The sequence below is a fragment of the Myotis davidii genome, unplaced genomic scaffold (assembly GCF_000327345.1).
Source record: "Myotis davidii unplaced genomic scaffold, ASM32734v1 scaffold900, whole genome shotgun sequence".
Classification (NCBI taxonomy): Eukaryota; Metazoa; Chordata; class Mammalia; order Chiroptera; family Vespertilionidae; genus Myotis; species Myotis davidii.
In genome coordinates, this window is record NW_006295185.1 from 1,761,968 (window position 1) to 1,788,178 (window position 26,211).

Genomic DNA, 26,211 nt, shown 5'->3' on the forward strand with positions numbered 1-26,211 from the left:
GCTTCTTCTTTATTCTGTTGATCATTTCCTATTTCAGAAGGAAAGAAATTTGAGAAATAAAATTTATTTAATAGGATGTCATTATTAAAGTATATATGTGACTATTCACAATGATTTTTATTCACTGTGTTTTCACTTTTCATGAAAAGTTATATTTTCATTTAATTATTTTACATTTAAATTTAGAAATTCCAAAATTAAGTTACACACCTTTCCTGAAGTCTAGTAAGCTCCACTCATTTACCTAACAAATTTGATTACAGTTGTTTTACTGTTTTTTAAATAAATCTGCCTAGTAACTTCTAGAAACTAGAAACATATAAGAACTGTATTCTAATATTAATAAAGTACTAAGGGGAAAATATCCCCTGTAGCACCTGGTATTTGTATTTAGATGCAATATAAATTAATCTGAGTCATAAATTGTGTGCAGATAATAATAAAGTTACAGCCTTGCTAGTTTTCATCCATTTGTTTTATTTTACAGTTAATACAATAAAAGTATTTCAAAGCACTATTTTGATGTTTTTAAATTCTTACTTTATTTTCAAAATCTTGCCATGTTTTCCCTGTTTTTATAAGTCCTGCCTGCCAGTTTTCTGGTAGATAGGCCATCTTTTGCCCATTGAGCTTTAACAAATTAGTACCAAGGCAATGAGTTTAATTTGGTTGCCTTGAGCAACTTCAATAGAATTAGCTATTGTCCTACAGCATTTTAGTTGTCCTCATGTATACAGACATACTTTCACACCTTTCAACTTCATATTTGAAATGATTTCTTATCCCCTTCAGTCATAAAGAGCCTAGAAATATTTATGCATGCTTCATTTTTTCCTTAGCGTCCTACAGCTAAAGAACTTCTGAAACACAAATTCATTGTAAAAAATTCGAAGAAGACTTCTTATCTCACTGAACTGATCGATCGATTTAAGAGATGGAAGGCAGAAGGACACAGTGATGATGAATCTGATTCTGAGGGCTCTGATTCGTATGTACAAATTATTTCATTTTTATTTACATAGCGTGTTTTAACATTGTATATCTTTTAACTATGATCCAATGTGCTTTGTCTAGCATAAAATATAAACTATATTTTAAAGTTTTATGTTAGGAACTGTGAAAGTCTTTAAAATCAGTTTGTGAAGTACAATGAGTTTAAAAACATGTTTTTCTTAGAATTGAGTTGCTCCGGTTTTAAATGGTCTCAGTCTAACCCCTAGTGGATACTTGAGTATATTACAAAATTTTGGAATAAGATTTTATTAAAGGTGCTATTTTTTTCTTTTCTTTTTTTTTATTGATTAAGTTATTATATATGTGTCCTTATCCCCACATTACCCCCATTCCCCCACACTTACGTCCTCACCCCCCTGTTGTCTGTATTAGTTTGCCCAAAGTGATAAGGGGCTATGTCTTCACATACTTTGTTGTTAACCTACAAAATCCTTCTGGAGAATAACTTGCAGGTCTTTCACACCTCTTGGCCATGAACCAAACCATAGTTAGACTGGTACATTTAAATACAATAAGCCCTTACTTAACATCATTGATAGGTTCTTGGAAACTGCAAACTAAAACAAAATGTTTTATAATGAAAACAAATTTACCATAGAATAATCAATAGAAACAAGAGTTAAATTCCTATGAGATATATATATATGTATATATATATATATCACAAAAACATCACCAAGCATCTAAATAAAGCATTGAAATAAATATAAGCTATGCATACATTTAAGAAAGATGAATAATAACGAGTCAAATAATGACTTTCTAGCCCGCTTTTTTTTAGTTCATGGTCATGGGTGACTGGAGCCTTTTCAGTAGCTCAGGGCAAAAGGCGGAACCCACTGTGGACAGGACGCCTTTGCATCACAGGGCCCCTCACACATACCCACACTCACTCAGAGTGGAACAACTTAGACACACCAATTCACCTCACATGCACATCTTTGGGATGCGAGAGGAAACTGTAGAATATAGAGAAAACCCACACAGACACGGGGAGAATGTTGAACTCCACAGAGATAGTGGCCCAGACAGGGAATCTTTTTGTTTTTTTAACCCTCATCAACATTATAATGAAACGATGTTATTCGAGGACCTACTAAATTTATTGATATAGATTTATACCCCAAAAAAGTTACACTGCTTTTTAACAGTATTTACATTAACCATTTAGTCTCTAAGTCAGTGATGGTGAACCTATGACACGCGTGTCAGAAGTGACACGTGAACTCATTTTTTTGGTTGATTTTTCTTTGTTGAATGGCATTGAAATATACAAAATAAATATTAAAAATATAAGTCTTTGTTTTACTATGGTTGCAAATATCAAAAAAAATTGTATATGTGACACGGTACCAGAGTTAAGTTAGGGTTTTTCAAAATGCTGACACACCGAGCTCAAAAGGTTCGCCATCACTGCTCTAAGTCCATAACTTAGACTAGAAAAGTCTATAGACTGTACCAGAATGTACTACTCCACTGGCTGAAATACTCTCAGAGTCCTGCATTGATGAGAAATTGCCTAACTTTTGAAAGGGATAAACAAATGCCAGGATAGTTTTTGTACCCTGTTCTAGTGGTTGTTGGCCTTAGCTGCCCATGAGAGTTGCCCATGGAGCCTTAAAAAATAAGGCACCCTATAGAAGATCCCAATCCAGTAAGTGAGGAGGGGTAGGTACAGGGCTTTATATATGGTTAGAGGTTCCCATATGTGATTGTGATGCACACTTAGACTTGAGAACCATTTCTACTCTTCAATAAAATGTATTATCTACCTGGAACTGAAATCAAATGCTTTCTTATACTATATTATTTTATACATTGGGACAGTCTCTCTTAAGAGTTTGATTGCATTGATTTGGCATTTTCACCAAGCTGAATTATTTAAGAACTTATTGAAATATCTTTGGCAATCATTTTAGGGAATCCACCAGCAGGGAAAATAATACGCATCCTGAATGGAGCTTTACCACCGTGCGAAAGAAGCCTGACCCAAAGAAACTGCAGAATGGGGCAGTATGTACATCTTGATAGATTTTTTCAAACTATGTAGTGAGATTTTGATGGTCAAAATTATTGGAATTTAATACCCCTAAATGCCTGTCTACTTCACTGTGTCCCTACTATACCTCATTTGTCATTAGTTATGAGCTAATTAAGAAAAAGTCATAGAAATAATTTATGTGGACACTTGTATAACTTTAAATGTATTTTACCTAGAGATACATATATATCCAGTGGAATCATGGATATCTATTGTAATCCTAGAAGTTAGAAGCCTTCTGGATGATGGATGAAATTAGTGATGGGAAGAAAGCATGGAGTTTGCCTTATATTGGGTCTTTTTTTGTGGGGGGGGGGTTCAAATTAATGCACATTTACCATAGAAAAACAAAGAAAAATACAAATGAATGTTTTAAATTCATGTGTATAATCTATATTATTTTTTCAAAGGAGAAAGACCTTGTGCAAACCCTGAGCTGTTTGTCTATGATAATCACACCTGCATTTGCTGAAGTAAGTACAGATTCATCACTGACTATGTATCTTAAGAAGTATAGTAATTTTAAATGCTATAGCTATTGATCTTTCTCAGCTTAAACAGCAGGATGAGAATAATGCTAGCAGGAATCAGGCAATTGAAGAACTCGAGAAAAGCATTGCTGTGGCTGAAGCCGCCTGTCCTGGCATCACAGATAAAATGGTGAAGAAATTAATTGAAAAATTTCAAAAGTAAGTTTGAAATTTCATTTTTTTAAAAAACTATTTTGATATTTTCTGTTTGATGTTAATTTATAATGCAATATAATTGCCTTGATTCAATCATTTCAATTGTTCCTTACAGAATCACTTTTTTATAGTTGTATGCTTAAAAACTCTTTTATTCTATAATGCATCAACTCTATATTGTGTTGTGTGTTCACCACCCCATGTCAAGTCTCCTTCCATCACCATTTATTCCCCCTATACCCTCTTCCACCTCCCCCAATCTCCTTCCCCTCTGGTAATCACCATGCTATGGTCTGTGCCTATGAAGTTGTTGTGTGATTGTTGTTTGTTGGTTGGTTTTTGCTTAATTTTATTAACCAATGTCGCCACAATAAACTGAATTAAAAAGAAGAAAAAAGAACAAATTTCAAAAAAGTTTTGTTTGTTACCCATGTTAAACATTAGCTTTTAGAATTATTATCTTCAGGCATTACAAAGTAATTTTACACTGAATGAAATGGCTCCCCCCGCCCATTTTCCCTGCTAGATGAAGTAGAGACAAAATATTATGTATGGAGTATATTTTTATCTGGACCCTTGTAAACATCATTTAGGAATGCGTTCATTTTTGCCACTACTCTCATCAGACCACCACTATTTACAGTTTCTAGTGCTAAAGTCCATAAATTTAACCCCCATTAAAAAAACTAAGGAATGGATTTTAGGTAGAGGAACTCAATGAAGACTATAAATGTGCCTTATAATTAACTTTAGTTTCTATACTGTGTCTTAAACTGTTGGTTTAATTTTTTTAACATTAAACAAAATCCTTACATTTAATTTTTAAATGCTCTTTCGAACAAGGTTTTTGTGCACATACACAACTCCTTAGCTCAAGCAAGTATAAAGCAATACTAATTTTAGCCTTAATCCCATTATATCGCTTCTTGGTGCATCTTTATGTTTCTCTGTATTGGTGATGTCCCTGGCATCAAGTAGGAACAAACTATAAAGCCTGGAAAAGCATAAACTCTCATACATCTTTAGATCTGATAAAGCCTACTTGTACTTATAACCTAAAACTCCTTAGATTTTAATGGAAAACTCCCCCCTTTTTCCAATTTATAAAAGAAAATCAATTGCCAGTTGTAAAATCAAATGCGGAAGGAATTTTTTAACTTCTTTAAATCTTTAACATCTACATGTTAGGATTCAATGGAAAGGATTTAATTTGCTGAATCGGTTTCTTTATTGTAGATTTCATACAGATGTGAAATATAAAAATGCATAGTTGTATATCAATATGTTTTTTTAATTTTGTAGGTGTTCAGCAGATGAATCCCCCTAAGAAACTTAATATTGGCTTTCATTTCATGCGGACCCAGAGAAACCCACCAAAGTTACTTCAAGCTTAACAATGCTTAACTCATGAGCTCCATGTGCCTTTTGGATCTTTGCAACATTGAAGATGTGAAAGAAACTATTCAACTATTTTGTGATGGTGTTTATCATTTTATATTTTAAAGAGATTATTTTGTAAGGAATAACTTTTAATACTATAGTTTCATCTGTTTTCTAGTAAATGTTGAGATATAGTTTTGCTTTTAGATATCATTATTAAGTTACTAGGATGAATACCTTTCATGTTTTGATCTTTAGTTAACTATACACTGATGAAACATACAGGTCTTTCAAAGTCATTCTAAATATTCAACTTTTGTAAATTATCAAATCTCCAAAAGCTTTTAAAAAAAACATAAGCATGTTCTAAAAATTACTGTTGGTGGAGAGTTGCAAACAAGTCATACCTTCTTAAAAGAGAAGTTTTTAATAAACTCTTGGAAATGGTACCTGGAAAAGTCTAGACTCTCCTACAAAGTTGGTATGATATTCCACGTAGCTCAATGGCAATCACATTGAAGAGCCCTGTGTTTAAAGCATTTATAGGCAACATGTAGCAACAGGGGTACTTCTTGGTGTGCAGTATTTATCATCTCTTTTAGAAGAGGAAATTAACCCTTATTTAACATGGTTGAGGATTTAATGCAATGCCAAGGATGGGTTTTTGGTAATACTGTAGGAATTAATCTTCATTTTTTTAAATTTTCAATTCAAATAGCATATTATATGCTTAGATTTGGGGAGCTTAAAAAGCTGCTCTTCATGTGATTGAAACCTAATCAACAGGTAGGAATATAATTTACACCAGCATATTTTTATCATGGTAGTAAAATATGCTATAAACTATTTATACATTTTTGCTCTTCATAATTATCTAGTATATAAGCATCATTTGTTCATTTTTGAAAGGGTATTTAAATAGGAATTTTCTGGTTCATATGAAAGTAACCATAGTACAGGATGATGTCTGTCTGTACAAAGGTAAGTTAGACTGTACAGTTAATTTTCAGTTATATTTATGGTACTGTTATGTGGGTAATATCTTTTTTAAGCCCAGTATATATATTATGCCTGCCTAAGTTCTGAACTGTAGTTGTCTAATTATTGATATTAGTTAATTTTGATGGTTGACGTTTTATTGTTTGGAACTGCATAATTTTGTTTTTGCACAAAAGTCATTTTTAAAAATCTGAATAATTGCCAAATATTAGAAGAAAAATATTCTTCAAGTAAAGAATATAGTTTTTAATCAAAGTGGCCATTACCTCCTCTTTTTGTAAGAATAAAGACAATTAAGTTTTTATCATGTCATGTGCCAAGAAAATTATTTTCATTGGTGCCTACACTTTAAAGATTACTTTTTACACATTGTATTATCAAGTAATGGCTCAGTTAAAAATTTCACCTTCTATGGAACTGAAACTCAATTACAATTTATAATCTGTAGAAGTCAGGAAATAAATTTGCCACTCATATAATGAGTTAAAAGAATATTTTTATAAAAGTAAAAGCAACCAATTTATAAATTGATTATTTAAAACTTTACACCACAACTGCATCATAAATAGAAATTGTATTGCTTATTCATTGTAGTTATTAGTCCTGTAAACTGTTTCTAGGTGAAGCGTACTCCAGTGTTTGGCAGGGGTGTAAAATAAATATTTAAATTTCATGGTCCTCAATGTTTGTTTTCTTGAAGAATGTATGGTGTGGTATTTTGATTGTTTCAGATCATTTTCCCTTTGTCCTTTAATTTATTGTGGGAATTTTAATACTAATTGGGACCTAAAAGATATTATTCACATTTTATTAAGCATTGATTATAGCTACAGTGAATATATGTCCTTATTTCTGCCTTCTATCCTGACAAAATTATTAACAGAGTACTCTTTCACTCAAAAATGCCCTAGGTTGAACAATAATTTATATGTTCCCCCTGATCATAGTTTTTAGTAGGAAATCTCATAAAGATTTGAATCCTATCGTTCTCTGGGGAAAGCAAACTTTACAAAGACTTACAGAAATTGAAACAAGAAACAACATATAAGCCTAAATGAATTTGAGTTTTTCCTAGAGGAAAAGTCAAAGATGAACTTAATATAGGTTTGAGAATGTTTAGGATTAATGTATAGGTGATTGGACTTCAGTAGTGGGGTGGGCAAAATTAGGTTTACAATTGTGAGTATGTGAAATAGAGTTAATAAAGCTATTGTAGTCATCAAAACCTGCATGTCTTTTTTCATACAAACAACTGTAAACATACTTTTGCTCATCCCTGTATATTCTTATTATAAACTAGCTATTCTATACTTGTGAGTTACTGGACACAATTTCAGGAGCAGGAAAAAAAGTGCTAGACTATGGGAAAGGGGTAAAGAAACATATATTTAAAGGGATTTTTCTGCCCTAACCGGTTTGGCTCAGTGGATAGAGCATTGGCCTGCGGACTCAAGGGTCCCAGCTTCAAATCCAGTCAAGGGCATGTACCTTGGCTGTGGGCACATACCCAGTAGGGAGTGTGCAGGAGGCAGCTGATCGATGTTTCTCTCTCATCAATGTTTCTCACTCTCTATCCCTCTCCCTTCCTCTCTGTAAAAAATCAATAAAGTATATTTTTTTTAAAAAAGGGATTTTTCTGATGTAAAGACTAGGAGAATAAGGAAATTATTCTATCCATCTTTTCTCCATTAAGTCATATATAAAAATAGCTTGCTTATATAATTGCAACACTTTTAAAGTTAGTACTTAACATTATCTTATATGCTTTACTCAAAATTAAAATCAGTAAACAAAATGATGTTCTTAAATAGAATGCTATGCCTTCCAGGGGGAATAGTAGAAAAATTCTGAATGGGTTAAGAATAGACTTTTGGTTTATTAACTCAGTCTGCTTTTAGTACTATCATTTTTTTCAGCGATCCTAATTCTACCACTTCTTTATCCATGACTATACATTTTCACCGGCCTCCCTCCTTTCACTTCTTCAGTCCTTTTCCTTAGTAACAGGCTCAAACCAATCACTCCTGAAATTTATTAAAACAAAAGGAACATAATACTTATAGCATTTTTAATAAATAGATTTCAGTCACTCTGTTAAAATACTATTCATCTCATTTCCTTGCCTACATACATGCAACAAGATATAGCAAAAAAAGTCTTATAGGAGATTAAACAAACCAACAGTTAGCTTTTCTCTTTCACCACATATAATAGATAGTTAAGAATAGAGAAGTAATAAGTTAAACATTATTATATCCTCATCAGGCATATATCTGGCTTTAGAAATTCATTAAGTCATTCATTTCTGAAGATTAGAATTCTGCCAAGTCCTAGATAAATTATAAACTTGTGGCTGTTGAGAGAATCTATGGCACATCTTGTTCCTGAGCTTCAGGAAGGCCATGATACCTCTAACATATCTTATAAAAATTGAAGTTCTTAACATATTACAGGACCATTTTTACTGGGCCCCACACAGATAATGAGGACTGAAACCTTTAGTCATAGTACTATTTAAGAACAAAAATGACTAACACAGTCACGATCTACTAAATCACTAAACGACATAAGAAGCCAGTTCTATATGCCAACCCATGCTGTCACCATTCTTCAGTATTAAGGAGCCTGATCTTCATTTATAATGTCTCTATGGGAAAATGTGTCATGGAGATGACAAATACCCACCTCACTTCACCACAGTGCTAATGAGGAGAGGGCATGTTCCACAGTTCTTTTAGAGGGGATAGAAGAGAAGTTGATAAACAAGGCAGTAGTTGAATCTTGCATAAGCCACATGCCTAAACTTCGAAGATTCCCTAAATACCAATGAATAGGAACTAAGAAAATGGTTTATGCAGAAGGTTCCTTCTTTTTACCTAAGTTGGTAACAGAACTGGTCCAAATATGGTCATAGAGCTTACACTTTTAAGCTAAAAAGTAATTACATGGTTTTAACAAAGTCCTGTCTTCAGCAGTTGTATTGGAAGAAACATTTTCATCTTCTTCATCTAGCTGTAGACTACCAGAAGACAAGCGAATTCTGGCCATGGGTGACCTCATTCCTTTACCATACAAAGAGTAACAGTCTGGTTTAAGAATCTCTGATTCAGAATCACTGGATTCATTAGCTACATACCTTTCTGCTGCTCCCTGATCCATTAGAACTGTTGGAAACTCCTGCTCTGCAAACATATGAGTAAATAGGTCAGCTTTACGACTCAGCGCAGGACAAGGCCCTAAAGGTCTAAATTCTGACCCAAAAGGAAAACGGATAGTTTTCATGTCTGATTGGCTGTGGGAGCGTTTAGGGGGTTGCTCTTGAATATTATATGCAAATGCATCTTCTAAATCTGGGTCTTCTAGATCTACGTTGATGTTGCTCCTACCACTTGTCCTATCCATAGCTTCTTTGAGTCCTTGAAAGTCTTGCTGAAAGCTCTTCATTCTGATATTCCTTGGGCTTCTTTTGACTGGCTTCATTGCAGTGGGTTCGAGACAGCTGTCTAGCCTTTCCCTTTCCTCTACCATAATTGGAGACCATCTGGGCACCTGGGGTGGTTTGTCCATATAAAAAAAGACTTGGGGAGGCATAATATCAACCTGCTGACCAGTACAAGGAATATACGGCACATCTGTGTATGTTAGCCTCTTTGCTGGACTCACTTTGCTTGTAAAACCAGAAGATGTGTTCATGTGATTGTCAGCAAACTTACAGCTTGTTCGGAAGGAGCTTAGAGGACTTCTTTCCTCAAAGTAGTCTCTAGAATCAGTGTCAGGATCATGGTTAGTGTTAAAGACAGGATCAGTATAAAAAAAAGAGAAAGAGGAACTGCTTTGCGATTGATGTAACAATGTGGGATCTGCCTCTGGTTTGGAACGCTCCAGCTCTGCTGCAAATGTCACCTCTACTGCAGAGTTTCTCCTCCTACTGTCTAGCACAGGCTCAGATGCGTGCACTCCATTCACATTTCGGTAGTACCCACTGCCATATGCTAGTCTCAAATCTTCCACCTTGAGAGAAAGGACATGTTGGTAAAAGAAGGAAACAGTCATTTGGTTGGGTGGAATCAGGAATCTAAATTAGCCTTAAGTTTTGCAAAGGTGGTTGGTCACAAAGTTATTTCAAATCATCTTCTATTCCAGGGTTGATAAATATATTCAGAAAGGGTAATAACTTGTACCATATCCCAATTCATGTGCAAAAAATACACATGACGCTACCCTTTCTCAGTTCCATCCCATTCTCAGGCTCCAAGTTCTCTATGTACTTCAGCCAGCATTGTACTTCAAACAGTATGGTTTAGTACCTATATTAATGAGCCAGGAATTCTGACTTCTGTCCTGGCTCATTGCTGTGTGAACTTAGGCAAGTCTTCTAACCTCCCTGTTCCAGCCTCCTGCCTATTTTCTGTAAAATGCTGAGGAGGAGGCCTATGACTGGCATGAGAGGGTCATATATTATATGGTACCTTTCAACATTATACCTTTGTGATGCCTTTTAGGTAAAAACTGTCTGTGATTTGAGTGAAGACATAAGAGTTTGTGAGACCTATAATTAATTTTTTGTGAGAGTAAAAGACAACATGGTTTATACTATAACACTCAAATGAAGCCATCATCTCAATTTCAGGATAACAGCACTTGGTTCTTAAATTGAGTTACAAAATTATACAGCAAAAGTACTTTAAAACTTTAACCCAACACCTTATAGCTTCCTCTGTGCCTAAGTTTTTATAGGTAATACAAAGCCATATATTCATTTGACTACATTTTTCAACACGTTAGCATTGCATATGGCAATTTAAGCCAGATCTTTCAAGTCTATAAGATACACACCAGTGGTAGTGTACTAAATGCTCTTCTATTGGCTGGAAAGATGGAGCTGACAGACCTCTACAGGAGTCTAACCTACTCAAACACAGTGACTGGGAGATTCTGGCAGAATCAATTCTTGGAAGCTTTTGAAACAACACATTACACTTATCTTTAAAAAAGCATTTTCGGAACCTTACTTGTTTTGAGACATCAGAGAGGAGGTCTGGTGAGGACCTGCACTGTCGTTCATGGTACTGAGATGGGTAATGTTTCCTGAAATTGCCAAATGAAGAAGGTATTGAAATGGTGTTTATGTGAATACAGGATACATATAAATCTCTAAATTCAAGTCAAATTCATCGAGAGACAGAGAGAGAGAGAGAGAGGAGAGAGTGAGAGAGAGAGAAAAACAAAACATTGTACCTTTCAAATGGCAAGCTCTTCAACCTCCTTTTGCCCCCATATTCCAAAAGCTGTCTTTGGGTTCTTCCACTATTACAAGAAAAAAGGTAAACATTTTATTAATGGTATTTGTAAGTGAATAGGCTACTAACACTCAAAAGCCTCATTAATTGTTGAAATATTAAGAGTCTGGATGACTAACGTATGTCATGAATCTTTGGCCAGCATATTAATGATAATACCCACTTAACTAACCAGCAGGTATAGAGCAACCTCAATTACTCAGATCCCAGAACATTTTTAAAAGCCTCTGAACAGAGCTCTATAACAGTTGCAAATTCTGGCCTTGGAAACTAATATGCTTTCTTTTTATAGGCATTCTCTCTACTTCCAAATTTACAAATGATTTCTAATGAGGCTATTTTACTGGTTTCCTAACCCATGACAGAAGAAAAACAACTAATTAAACAGTAGAAGAGGGTTGCTTCAGTCAGACATACACTAGCAAAAAAGCCAGCTGACTGCTGGAAGAAACACGAGTCAAAAAAGAAATCACAAGAATAATAAAACCCAACAATTCTGGGCCATTTATCACTGAGATATAGGGTCTGACATGTGTCCCCCACCCTGAGGCCATCACCTTACTACAGCTGCCTGCAGACGATAATAAGTGATATTTATAATTACTTAGGCCAGTTAAAAAGGCAAAATATGATCAGTATCATCTGTTTAAGAAAATGGGAAATTATAGAATACATTTTGGAAAGATTCCATCAAAAAAATATGTATGTTTAAAAAAAATCTCAGCTCTTACTGGTGCAGGCCTCCACTATTTGAAAAAGCCCTTATGGGAAGCATTTGATTAGTATATTTTTCTCTTAGCAAAGAGTTTTAAAAGGCTTTTCCTAAGAATTTCTAGTTTGGTGTCTTCAAGTAGAGACAAGATCTTATTTAGACGTTGCTTCAATTTCTCCAAGGTATTACCTGTAATAAGGAGCTTCTACTGCAATATTGCTCAAGCTTTTTAATCTCTTGGCCCCTTTCATGCTTACTCACACTATCTTTTGCCTAACCACCACCAAAAGAATGTTGTTGAGCTTTCTTTTCCATGATTTGCACGTAAGTTGCATATAAGCAAAGCAATAGGTTCATTGATATTTTCTCAAACTGCGTATGTCCCCTCATCCTTGCAGAATTCTGATCTAACCCCTTAAGTAAGATGTTTCTCTCCCCCTGCCTCCCATTTAGAAAATATTGACTTAATATGTCACACAGAGAATGAGTAGTAAAGAGTATCATTGTTTAAGTGATTGAAATAAATTCTTTATTGCTTCTAGAATTCAAACTTCTACTGCCTTCCATTTTATTGAAAATTTGTGTGTGTAGTTTGCCTATGTGTAATATTAAATTACCTATAGCGGAAACTGGAACCTTTGCTGCAGAGTAGGGTTTTGGGCTTTGATTTGGGCTCTTCAGAGAGTCTGAAGAAAGCATGGTATTCCACACAAGTCTTCCAGAAAGCCTTACAGACATCTCGGCTGGCCATGGTGAACTCCAAGGTGTCCTTGCACAACACCTGTATAAACCAAGTTCCATCAAGCAAAATAGCCTTCAAGATTATAAAGACCTTCAAATCCCAAAGCCTTCCAAACTATTGGTCCAGGTGCCCATGCAGCTTCTGGTTTTCCACTTGGCTCCCTATAAGCTTCACACCTATTGAAACCAAATTATTGGCAACCTTCCGAGGAACAGCCAGGGCCACTGCTCAAAAACAGAGCCTTCTCTAAGAACCAAATTTTACCTTGCACACCCTCCTCACCTCAAACATTTTTTCACCCCTTCTTTTCTGCCAGGAACATTTTTATGAAGTTGTAAATTAGGTTAAAATAAACATTAAAGAGTAACCTTTCACAGTAACAAGAATTATAAATGACCAACAAGAAAGGGGAGTGGGGAGGAGATTTCCATATAGATGACAGGCTTTATAGTATGATTACATGTATATGAATCTTTTAAATATACCACCAGAAGCACTTCTTCCTCTCTAGGATGCCTTGTTCTATGATGGTTTGTATTTTTCATTTAGCATGTTCTATCTGCTCTGGGGGAGACTTAGCCTTTCAGACCTAAAAGTGTTTTTCCATTCCTTTAATACACTATATATCCCCATTTTCCTATACATGTGTGTAGCCATATTTTCAGCAGCCCCCCAACTTTGATGGTGCCTCCCATCTCTTATTTTTTTCCATGTTCCTATATACAACCCTGGGATTCTCCATGAGCTTCAAACTGGATACGGTCTCCTGATGATTCTATAAAAGGTTAAGATCCAGAGAATGAAGCCCAAACTACTGGATCTTCTGTAAGTCAAAATTTTTTATGCATGTTTGCTTTATCATAGAAGAACATCCCTTATAGCACCTTTGTCTTACCCTGTACAATGCAGCCTTGACCAATAGTTGTTTCTCTTGCTTAATATACACCTAACCCCAACATCCTGCTTTTGTAAACTGTAGATGTTCAATTATTTAGCATGTAGTAGGTGATCGATTATTTTTGCTTAAGGAAAGAAGATGAAAATACTTTATAAAATGGAGCAGAAAACAGAACAAATATGTCCATAGTTCTAGATCCGATCACATCTATTTAACTTATCAGATCCCTGAAAAATGGTTTCTAAGGAAATTTGTCTTTCATCCCAACCACTGCATTTTCCTATTACTTTTTTCGTTCTAAATTGCCAATAGGATTTCTTTGTATTTTGCCTTTAGTACAAATATGACTAAGTAAAGCTCTGGTTTATTTATGTAGTGTCAAAAGGGGGAGCACATCACCCCTCAGGGCCAGCTAGCTTTCACCACTCACATTCAAACTATTTGCAGAAACAACCAAGAAATCCCAGGTGAACAGAAAGTGATAGAATTTATTAGAAAGCTACTTACCAAGATGTTGGCATGAAGTTTGATGAGAAAATGCTTTCTCTTAAAACTCAACTTGCGGATTTTAGCCCAATTAAAAGTATTAATCTTTGTATTTCCCTATAATTAAATACACGGAAGATTTCAGGGAGATGAATATCAGCACAAGCTGATTTGTAAGACAATGCAAACCTGTTAGAAAATGTATGTCATGAATGAGACTACCCTTGATCTATTTCTGACATGCCGGGAGCAGACTGATCCTGCTGTACTTGATAGAAGCTATAGCCAATGAAGGCATTACAGGTGGGACACAAGCCCTTTTCACATGTTACTTAGCACCCCACACTTCTAGCACAAGGCACATCATGTTCACTTATAATTACTTGCTTCATTATCTGTCTTCCATTTATTAGAATGCAAGTTCCACAAGGTCAGAATCATTACTATTTACCTCTGTAGCTCTAGTCCCTGGCACAGAGTGAATGCACAATAAATATATTGATAGAAGGATGAATAAATAGATTGCTTCCCAACTCCATAAAACACTCAAATCCATTTAATTTTACAGTTAAAACATGTGAATTTTGTTGTATGAAAATTATATATTGATAAAGACAGGGTGTTTTTTGTTTTTGTTTTTTTAAGAAAGAATAATTCAATGAAGAACACACGGAAGGTATTCAATACTAAGTATTATTTGACTGGATTTGAGTAAGACAAAATAGACCAGCTATATTGTTCCCAGCTATCCACAGAAGTATTCACACTGAAAGACATCACAACTAACATTACGGCCATGCACACCTACCCTCCCCATCTGCTCCTATACAATAGAAAATACCAAAGATCAGGGGTTAGGGTAGAATGGGTAAAATTCTTTCCTGGGTGAATAGGTATGCCTGTGATCCATTAGTCTTTTGCCCATCAGTGTGACCTTTGTACTCTAAAGTTTACAACCAAATTAATGAGAAGGCAAAGATTCTTTTAGCTGAATCTGTGCCTGACCTGCTTTGTGACTTAATTCAGTGTCTAATTTGGTCCTTAGGGTCAGTAGGTCTGTGGTTAGCCCTTCCTCTCTCAAATGTGATTCATTCCCAAACCTTCCTAGGTATCTGCTTTTCATTTCGAAGTTTAGGCAAGTGTTCTTGAAGCTTAACATAGACCTAAATTCATTGAATATTCACAGATGTGAGTAGACCTAATAGATTAAAAAATACGCTGAAAAAAAATAGCTTTTGTCCAAGTTCTGTAGAGTGAGGATTAATGACAAAGAGAGCCATGAGTTTGTTTCTAAAAAACAAAGTTCTGGGTAAAGATGAGCCAGTAAACAGCAACAATTGCTGGCAGGACTGGGCACCAATTCCCTATTGGCTGACACTGGGTGCCTCCAATAAAGCCAGTAACTGAATGAGAACACCACATTTTGGAACCTTTGAGTTGTTTTTGGTGAATTTGTCGCAGCCTAAGGTTTTAGGATGCCAATATTCATATTCTTTACTTAGAGTCTAAAAGTTCCAAAGACGCTCTTTTTTTTTTTAATATATTTTATTGATTTTTTACAGAGAGAAAGGGAGAGAGATAGAGAGTTAGAAACATCGATGAGAGAGAAACATCGATCAGCTGCCACCAAAGACGCTCTTGACTTCCTCTATCAACCATGCTGGCCTGATCTAATATGTGAATTTCTCAGAATCAAAACAATCAAGTATAGACTGCAAATGGAAGCAAACCACATTGAAGGGAGAAGACTGACCCAAAACACTTCTAAGCATCACCTCTCTTTCTTACTGGTAGTAAGACTACGGGGCTGGATCACCTTGGGAACAGACACTAAAATTTGAATCAAGATAACTCCCAATGCTAAAGGACTTCAAAGGAAACAGTTGTTACCCGTAACACCAGTACTCCCATGTGAGCAACAGCCAGGTGGATTTGCATCCCTTCACCATCACTGGCAGGGTGAGGCCTGATGCCATACATATCCAACTTCCTTGCTATGTCCAGTAGCAGAATGTCAGATTCAGCTGGGCTCCTGCCACTGCAAGGGGAAAGAATTTATGAGCCTAATAAATGTAGCAAGAATGACAACTTCGCCCTAAGAGCTCCATGACGAGTTCAGTGTTTTCTTAGGCCTCAAGCTTCTCTGACTGAGGGGTTTGCTTTTAAATCTGTCCTCAGCTGCAGTGCTCCCTGCTGGTGAAAACAGGTGCCAGTTAAAAGTACTTACATGTGCTTCTGATGAAAGTGCACGATCTTGCTCTCTAAACAGTCTTGGTTCGGTAAGTACCGGGTTTGTGACAGATGTTTCCTATCTGTTTCTTCATGAAAGTCTCCCAATTCTGCTGCATAATAGAAAAGTTACATTTTTTTCACATTACCATTGAGGAGTTAAGCAATGGAGCACCCAGAAGACTCCCTGAACTCCCACAAACAGCCCTTTCTTTGCAGCCAATGCAGGCCGAGGCATCCCATCCCATGCTTTATGTCTGTTTTTGGGGGGAGGCAGGGTGTATAACTGATTCTTTTTTCAAATCAGAAGCAGTGGGTTGTTATGAAGTCCCTGTATAATAACTCACAGACACAAGGTAAGTCTTAAAGGCTACAGGATCACAGATGAATATTTTCTTATTTTCTTCTCCTACATTCTGTTTATGGTTTCTTTTACATCTGATCAATCCCTTTATGAGTTGAATTGTATCCCACCCCCCTCTCAAATTCATATGTTGATATGCCATTCCCCAGCACCTCAAAATGCAACTGTGTTTAGAGATAGGCTCTGTAAAGGAGTGATTTAAGTTAGATGAGGCAGATGTGTGTCCACTAATCCAAGTTGACTTGTGTCCTTATAAAAAGAGGAAATTTAGCCACACAGAGAGACACCAGGAATGCAGGTGCATAGAGGGAAGACCAAGTAAGGATGCATCACGAGGGTAACAATCTGCAAGTCACGGAGAGAGGCTTCAGAAGAAACCAAAACTTCAGTCTTGGAATTCCAGGCTCCAGGCTGTGAGAAACTAAATTTCTGTCACTTAACCAAACTAGTCTCTGGTATTTTGTTATGGCAGCCCCAGCAAACTAATTCAGCCTCCTAACTATGATGTAAGCCAGTCACAGCAATCCGTTACTCTGGGAATCTAGTAAAACCTGAGCTATCTGTAATCCCCAGTAGATAAATCATACTGGGAATCATTCTAGCTTTTTCAATTCACTTGCAGTTTATCTCTGATCATAGTGCACTCTTTTCTAGATGTCTCCAGTTTATTGTTAGAAACTTATATTATAGCACTATATCTACAAAGGCAATTGAGGTATATAGGACTATTTGCCCGGACAGTGAATGGCTTCAAAATATTTTGCTTTTGAATTCTTGTGTCTTCTTTATAATTTTTATGCCTTCTCCCTCTCTGTCAGATTGATATGAATCACTTCCTGGTCATTGGCTTCAGACCTAAAGAGTTACGTCTCCACTTGGTTCTAAATTGTGACTTCCAGCCCTAACCGGTTTGTCTCAGTGGATAGAGCACCGGCCTGCAGACTGAAGGGTCCCAGGTTCGATTCTGTGACTTCTAATCTGCCATAAAATGGGAACCCAAAACTAATCTTCCAATTAAAATTCACATTGTAACATTTAAAAATTGGAATACAGATATTCAAACCTGTTAGCAGTTTATGAATTATAAGAATAAATAGATTTTCAATGGAACCCTGTGGTGTTCTCCTATTTGATAAAATACATGGACATGGGGGCACCCATACTGGGTGCTAGGAAGTTATTATTTTCTTTTTTGTCTTGGCTTTCTATTGTGTTTTAGACAGAAGGCATACTCATTTTTAGACAGGTGAGGTATATGTGTATGTGTATTTCAAAATCACATTACAATGAAAATCCCTAACAAGTTTTTCAAAAGACCAAATCAATGACTTTATTTATTTATTACCAAAACTGATAAATGTACAAATCTCTTTAAAAATCAATAAGGCACATATTGTCTCACTGAGTAATTATATCAAATATTCAAAAAAGATATAAATACCAATTCTTCACAAACTCTTCCAGAAAATAAATGAACGAATACTTATTAACTCATTCTATGAGGCCAGTATTACTCTGATACCAAAACCAGACAAAGGTATCACAAGAAAAACAAAAAAAAAACTACACATAGATCAATAACTCTCATGGATACAGAGGCAAATATCCTCAACAAAACATCAGTAAAATGAATTCAGCAACATATAAAAAAGATTATAAAAAGATTGCACATCTTTACCAAGGGGGATCTATCCCAAGATTGCAAGATCAGTTCCACATGTTAAGATTAATTAATGTAACATACTATGTTAAAAGGATAAAGGACAAAAATACATTATCATTTTAATAGATGCAGTAAAAGCATTGGGCAAAACCCAACACCAATACATGATTTAAAAAAAGTTCAACAAACAAGAAATAGAAGGGGGCTTCTTAAACCTGAAATAAGTTAACAATTAAAAATCTACAGCTAACATTATAATTACACTAAATGGTGTGAAAATGAATGCTCTCCTTTAAGACCAGGAACAAGACAAGGATGTCTACTCTTGAGACTTCTACCCAACATTGTACTGGTGGATCTAGTCAGCGCAATCAGGCAACAAAAAGAAATAAAAAATATTTGTACTGAAAATAAAGAAATAAAACTGTCTTTACTTATTGTCAACATGGTCCTGTGTGTAGAAAATCCTAAAGAATCCCCACAAAAATACTCTACTAGAACTAATGTATGAGTTCAGCAAGGTAGCAAAATAGAAGATCAATATACAAAACATCATTATATTTGCATATACTAGCAACCAACCAATTCAAAAAAACGAAACTAGGAAAACAATGTCATTTACAATAACATATATAAAGAATAAAATACTTGGGAATAAATTTAACAAAATATGTATAAGACTTATATACTGAAAAGTACAAAACATTGCCAAGAGAAATTTCTAAGAGATCTGTATAAACTGACATTTCTGGTTCATGGATTAGAAGACTCGGCATTGTAAAAATTTTAATTCTTCCAAAATTGATGCACAAATTCAATGTAATCCCCACCAGCATTTTGTAGAAATTAGCAAATGATCTTAAAATTTACATGGAAATGCACAGGATGTAAAATAACAAAACAATTTTGTAAAAGAACAAAGCTGGAGGATGTACACATCCCCATTTCAAAGCTTAATACAAAGCTACAATAAATAAAATAGTATAGGAATGAATAAGAGAATAGGGCATATAAATAATACAGTATAGAACATATATATTAATGGAACATAGTTGAAAATACAGAAATAAGCCCTTACATTTAATTGACAATTGGTTTTTGACAAAGTTGTCCAGACAATTTAATGGAAAAATAATAATAGTCTTTTCAACAAATAGGATGACTAGACATCCAAATGCAAAAAGAAAAAAAATGAAGTTAGATTCCTATCTCTCAACATATACCATGTAAGCATACAAAAATAATTCAAAATAAATCATAGACCTAAACCTAAGAGGTAAACCTATAAAAGTTCTAGAAGAAAACTTAAGAGAAAATCTTTGTGACCTTAGGTTAGGCAAATGGTTCTTAGATATTACACCAAAAGCATGATCCATTAAAACATATTGAGAAAGTAGAATTCCATCGAAATTAAAAACTGTTCCACTAAAAAAGACAGCATCAAGAAAATGAAAAGTCAAGCCACAGATTGGGAGAAAATAGAAAATTATATATCTCAAAGAATTTTAATCAGAATATATAAAAATCTTTTAAAATTCAATAAGAACACAATCTATTTTAAATGGGCAAAGATTTGAATAGGCATTTTAACAAAAGAAACAGATATTGTTAATGAGCAGATGTAAAGATGCTCAACATCATTAGTCAATAAAAATGCTAATTATAATTACAATGAGTTACCTCTTCATATCCACTAGAATGGCAATAATAACAAAAAATAGACACCACCAAGTACTGAAGAAGATGTGGAGAAATTGGAAACCACATACATTTCTGATTATATTGTCATAATTTGAAGAACATTTTGGCAGTATCTTAAAATGTAATCATAAATTACTATAAGATGAAACAATCAATTGCACTCCCAGGAATCTACCCAAGAGAAATAAAAACATGTGTCCACATGAATGTTCAAAACATTATTCATATTAGTTAAACTACAAACAATCCAAATGTCCATGACCAGGTAAATAGATAAATAAAATGTGATATATCCATAAAATGAAATACTACTCAGCAATAGAAAGAAATAAACTGCTGTGATTCATGCTAGAACATACATGAATTTAAAAAACATTATGCTGAGTGAAAAAAGACAGATAAAAAAAGACTGCATATTTTATCATTCCAATTACATGAAATGTCCAGAAAAGGCAAATATATTTAAACATAAAGTAAGTTAGTGGTTGCAGAGGTTGAGCATGAGAACAATGAGTGAGTGAAAATTAGCATGAGAGATATCTTTTGGCACGATAGAAACGTTCTAAAACTAGATTGTGCTAATGGTTGCACAACTCTGTAAATTCAGAGTTGTAGCACCCTATATTGACCCTATGGAAAACATAAGAACACGTGAGACTTCTTGTTTTTCTCTCAATGTAAGACTATGACAATCTAGGAAGAGATCTATGACATATAAATGAGTAAATATCATCAATAACAGAAGGTAACAAATGTTATGAGCACCTTCACTGTTACCACGCGGGTCCAAGCTACCATTATCCCTCTCTTCTGCAATAGTCTCTTATCTGGTTTCCCCACTTCCACCATTCCTTCACAAATTTCCATTTTCTTTCCCTTTTTATTGAATAAATTTGACATGTAACATTGCATAAATTTAAGGTGTACAGGCTATTACTTTCATATACTTATATATTGTAATATGATTGGTGTAGCAATATTATCACATTACATAATTATAGTACAATTTATGGTCTCTATTAATTATACTGTGTGTTAGAATTCTATGGCTTATTTACTACTCATTACAAGTTTCTATTTTTACCATAGCAGCCAAGATGATCTTGTTAAAAATCTAGTTCACATCATTTCACTCCTCTGCTTTAATGCTTTGATGGCTTCCCATCTCAGAGTCATGTACTAGGTCTTAACATGCTTTTAAAGTACCCCATGATTATTCTCTCCCTCTCTCAGTTCCAGGCAGCCACAAAGTCTGCTTGATATTTCTTGAACATTCCAGCATGTTCCTTCCACCCGGTTTCTACATGGCTTCCTCTCTCGCTTCCTTTAATTCTTTGTTCAACTGTCACCTTCATAGTGAATCCTATCCTGACCACTTTATTGAAAAAATAAGTACCCACCCCCAGATTTCCCCATCTCCTTTTCATACTTTATTTTCTCCTGCATTTTTATCACCTTTTAATATGCATAACATATTTCCTTATTTTGGTTATTGTCTGATTCTCTTCCACTGCCAAAATGTGAGTTCTACAAAGGCAAGAATTATTGTCTGCTTAGTTTACTGCTATGTTCCCAGTGCCTCTAACAGTACCTGGCATGTAGTAGGTACTCAAGAAATTTTTGTTGAATAAATGACAAAGAAGAGTAACTAAAGGCATTCATAAAAATGAGGCTTCATTTGAAATGTACAGATTGTGTTTGGGAGGGAGTGTCTGGCTAGAGCCAGAAGGTTGTGTAAGAGAGACTTAAGTGATGAGGTCAGAATATGGAGATTCTTGAATGTGTAGAACATAAATATTGGATGAATTAATAAATTAGCAAATGACTGAGAAATCTGGTTGTGTTCTGCTTATTGCCCAAGCATCCAGTGAAATTGTCTGACATGGATGGATTGTAAAGAGCTGACTCCTTGAAACTTTAGCCTTTTTCTACGGAAACAGCATCTATTGACAAAAGCTGAAGTGTTCCATGCTATGCCTGAAATGGCCACTAGGGAATGCCCAAATCTATAATGCTGAACCATTAAGAATGACACTGGGCTCCCCCATTAGAGTCTGTCACTGAGCTTCAATCCCCTGATTGCTACCTTAATAGTTAATGGAGAAGGATGTCTCTCAACATTGTTTTCCCTATTTGCCTTACCCTGTGACCCCCGCCAAGCAAAGCACAATAGTGAACATACTGTTAGTATCCTTGACATTCAAGGCCCTTTCTGCCACCTCTCCTAAACAGACCCTATGCTTGAGCTTTACTTGAGTTGCATCCTCTATATACATGACTTCTTGTCCTACTACCATTTTTTCCATGCTCTTTCCTCTTCTTATTACTACCTATCCAATACCTATGTGTCCCTTTAAGAACCAGCACAAAGGCCACATCCTCCATAAGCCTTCCTATTGCCCTCACTGATTACTATTGCCCTCACTGCTCACTGCCTTCCTGAGATCCTGGGGCTGTCATTACCTATCCCAGTCAGAAGTCACTGACTGATAAATACTGATTCAGAAACTGTCCCTATCCAAGCACTTCATTTTGAAGTTCCCAGTGAGAACAGAAATCTACCCATTATGGACTGTCATGATGTAAGGAATAGAGGCAAACAGATGAACTTCTGAAACAAACAAAAAATGAATGTATGATCCTGCAGGAATGGTAAGGAACAGACTATTCTTGGAAGGTCTCTCTCAAAGAGAAAGCACATCCAGCCCTAGAAGAAGAAATGCTATCTCTAGTTGCCTCAACCCTGCCCTCCTCCTATTCTGAGCAGCCTGGTCTGCCCCTCCCAAGCATGCCCCCCACTGTTTCCCAGGCTCTTTCTCCTTGCCTTCATTATTCAGCCTAATCCAACTACTTAGCTTAGTAGATGGAGAGCTCTAACAGATGCCTGGGGCCTTTTTCCTTTTTAGCCTCTCTCTACCTGATATACTCTGTGCTTTGTTCTCTGTAATCATGATACAGAGCAACACAGAAATCACATCAAACCTGACAATGTGCCACAGAAAGCACATAGCAGAAATGTATCCTGGGGCAAGCAGAGAGAGTGAGGCCTGCCTGGCAAAGTCCATGCCTGGATTACTCCAAACCAGTTCCTGGACAGTAAGCCCCAGGCAGTGGGAGGGGAAAGTTTGACCCAGACAGAAGAAAATCAGCCTTTACTTTTAATCTACATAAACACAACCACTTTGTGACAACATAGTTTTGTCACTATTTTAAACTCTAAGAATCTCAGGCACAGTCAGGTGAGAGGGCTTTACTCAAGGCTACATACAACAGTTACAATGTAGTAGAGACAGTATTTGAATCTAAATTTCCATGACTATAATGACAGCCTCTTTCTACTGGATCATGCTGTTTTCATATATTTTATCTAGGCTTTCTCTCCTAACATAATGGTGGGCACGCTGAGGGTGTTCAGCTCCTTTACTTGGTTCTCTGCCTGGTCGATATGCCCCAAAGCCAACATTTGCTACTTACATTGTAAGATGTGAGATACCATCAATGCTGTACAGTTGTCACTGCATGGAAGCCTTCCTACAGCCAAATCCTTCTTTATTTGAAGAGTAAAAAGATACCTGCAAGGAAGTTAGGGAAAAATCTCTTGAGAAAGAAACAGAAACAAAAAAGAAGCATATCCCTTCTCCCACATCCAAAATGTTTCAAGAATGAAACGGCACCCCCCAGTCAGTAGGATGTTTCTGGGGGTGGTGAATAATGCACAGGCTTTGCTTCAGCCCCAAACCAGTACTAGACCACAACTTGGTTGATCCAGCACTTTGGCAGGACTAACAGCCATTAGGAATCACCCTAGCCAAATCCTCCTGCCAACTTGAAGGAGTTGGCCAATCATCCTCTGGTGGTTTCTGCCACGTAGCAAAGCCACATACCCAGCCAAAGAGAAAGGGAAATTCAGCAAGAATCAGCCTGCTCAGGAAGCCAGTAATGCTCTGTTTACAAAATACAATCAAGCACTCACTATCAAAACTATTTAAGAGGTTGGCAGGGCAATCACCCCATTTCACAATTATGGGAAGACAGAGACTAGGTGATTTGGGCAAGGTTAAATCACCCAAAGATAGTGAAATTGTGGCTAGAACTCAGATCTGCCACTGAATTTAGGCCTCCTCCTATTCTAAAGATTGTGTTTCAGAAATCAAAGACTTGAGACCACTCTTTTGCTCTGTGCAGAGTGCTGGGCTGGATCACCTTCTCTGTCACCATAGCCAAGGTAGCACTCTGCACAGAGCAGGTATGGAATTACTATATACCGAATGGAAGGAAGACAAACTGCCCTTTTTCCACCAACAGATCATCGGGGACCCATAAAGTGCTGGTTGGTACCCAGAGCTTTGCCAAACAGATAGCATTTGTCTCATACTTTTAAGCCATTATCAAAGGAGAATAAACTTTTGAAAAGATGTATATAATTAAGATTCTACCACTGATTGCTTTATCTCATAGTCCAAAATTGGTTCCAGTATTTTATTTTATACATTAAAACATTTATTGTATCTGCTGTGGGCATTTCCCTTTATTTATATAAAGCTCTGCCTGGACTTTTTCTTAAAACCAATTAAGCCTTGAAGGCAATGTGGAGAATCAAAATTAATTTCAGGTGATAGATGACAACTCAGATTAGAAAACATACAAGTAAGTTAGCAGGTAATTATTCAATTTACAAAAGCATTTGTTATTATAATCTTTCCTACTGTGTGCTCCCCAAATGAGTTAGAGATGATGCAATTAGAAATTACTATTTGCACTCAAGTGTCAGAAACTTATGTATTGGACCTAAACAAAGCATCCTTATCAAGTCATTTATAGTTAAGTATTCTTAGATGGACCAATGAGGATAAAATAAAGGAACTCTAACTTTTGCCACTGCCTGATTTCAAATACAGATGTAAATACAACCATCAACCTCAATTGCTAAAGGGAAAGTGAATTTCATTTTGCTCCTAGCAAGAAAAAAGAAATGAAACTTCTCGTCATTTGACACGTTCATTGCTGTTAAGAAGGCAGCTGTCTGCTACAAATACCAAATCCTTGCTCTGAACAGCTGATGAATCATTTATAATCACATTGATTTTATCATTCTTTTTTGGTGGGGGGGAGAAAGTTTATCTCCATCAAAACTGTTCACAATTTGAGACTCAACTGAAATAGGTTATGGGCTGGCAAATGCAAATTAATATAGTTACCAAGAAATCAAGTTATCTAGGAAAGTGGCCTACAACTCACAAATGTGGAGAGAATTAGGAGAGAGAGAGCAAGAGAGGGAGAGAGAGTGAGAGAGAGAGAGAGAAAGTCTGATTTGTGAAAGGTGACTTCTGCAAAGACCCCTCATAAAAGGAGCATCCCAGTAGAAAAGGAGTGAAACAGAGAGTTCAGGGAGAATAACTGCCAACTAAGTCACTCTAGCTCCCAGGACCATCTGTAAACAAAGAGGACTGGGCTAGGTTATCTCATATCTGTTATATCACTTCTACATGTAAAAGTCTAAGATCTGGAAAGCAGAGTAAGGTTTTGGGAAGTGTTATGTTGAAAATGTATCTTTGAAGAAGTAGATTTACATTATAATTTTAAAGGGCATTTTAAATAAGTACTAAAACACTTTTTAAAATGTTTTAGCCCTGGGCTGGGTGGCTCAGTCAGTAGGGCTGGGTTGGGTTCATTTCCTAGGTTGCAGGTTCAATCCCTCGCCGCAGTTGGGAGCTGTCAGGAGGCAACTGATCAATACTTCTCTCTCATATTGATGTTTCTCCCTCCCTTTCTCTCCTTCTCTCCCTTCTCCTCCCCCTAAAATTCAATGATAATGTTCTTGGGTGAGGAAATAAATAAATAAATAATAAACAAACAAACAAATAAAATGTTTTATATGTTTTAACTTTTTAATTTTTATAAGTAAAAATATTTCACTTTTATAAAGTTTAAAAATTTATCATTATAAAGTATAAGTGAATTATAGCAAAATTTTAATAATATTTAATTATTAAATA

The 26,211-nt window shown here is 35.7% G+C and overlaps 2 protein-coding genes across 3 annotated transcripts in view; one reads left to right on the forward strand and one right to left on the reverse strand.

The window, feature by feature from the left end:
• Window positions 1-6,798, forward strand: part of STK26 (serine/threonine protein kinase 26) — a 56,912-nt gene extending 50,114 nt beyond the window's left edge. The window contains exons 8-12 of the mRNA XM_015567899.1: window positions 840-988; window positions 2,934-3,027; window positions 3,466-3,528; window positions 3,608-3,744; window positions 5,044-6,798. Coding sequence (XP_015423385.1) covers window positions 840-988; window positions 2,934-3,027; window positions 3,466-3,528; window positions 3,608-3,744; window positions 5,044-5,068 — 468 coding nt within the window. The 3' untranslated portion in view covers window positions 5,069-6,798. The remainder of the gene's footprint in view (window positions 1-839; window positions 989-2,933; window positions 3,028-3,465; window positions 3,529-3,607; window positions 3,745-5,043) is intronic.
• A 1,372-nt stretch (window positions 6,799-8,170) lies between these two features.
• The window catches only part of FRMD7 (FERM domain containing 7), a 65,023-nt gene continuing 46,982 nt past the window's right edge, over window positions 8,171-26,211 (reverse strand). Inside the window, exons 5-12 of one of the 2 annotated variants that reach the window (XM_006769883.1) lie at window positions 23,690-23,787; window positions 16,486-16,600; window positions 16,149-16,296; window positions 14,280-14,375; window positions 12,750-12,913; window positions 11,359-11,427; window positions 11,133-11,208; window positions 8,171-10,131 (exon numbers count right to left, since the gene is read on the reverse strand). In XM_006769883.1, coding sequence (XP_006769946.1) covers window positions 9,046-10,131; window positions 11,133-11,208; window positions 11,359-11,427; window positions 12,750-12,913; window positions 14,280-14,375; window positions 16,149-16,296; window positions 16,486-16,600; window positions 23,690-23,787 — 1,852 coding nt within the window. In that variant the 3' untranslated portion in view covers window positions 8,171-9,045. The remainder of the gene's footprint in view (window positions 10,132-11,132; window positions 11,209-11,358; window positions 11,428-12,749; window positions 12,914-14,279; window positions 14,376-16,148; window positions 16,297-16,485; window positions 16,601-23,689; window positions 23,788-26,211) is intronic. The other variant, XM_006769884.2, reaches the window with a different exon arrangement.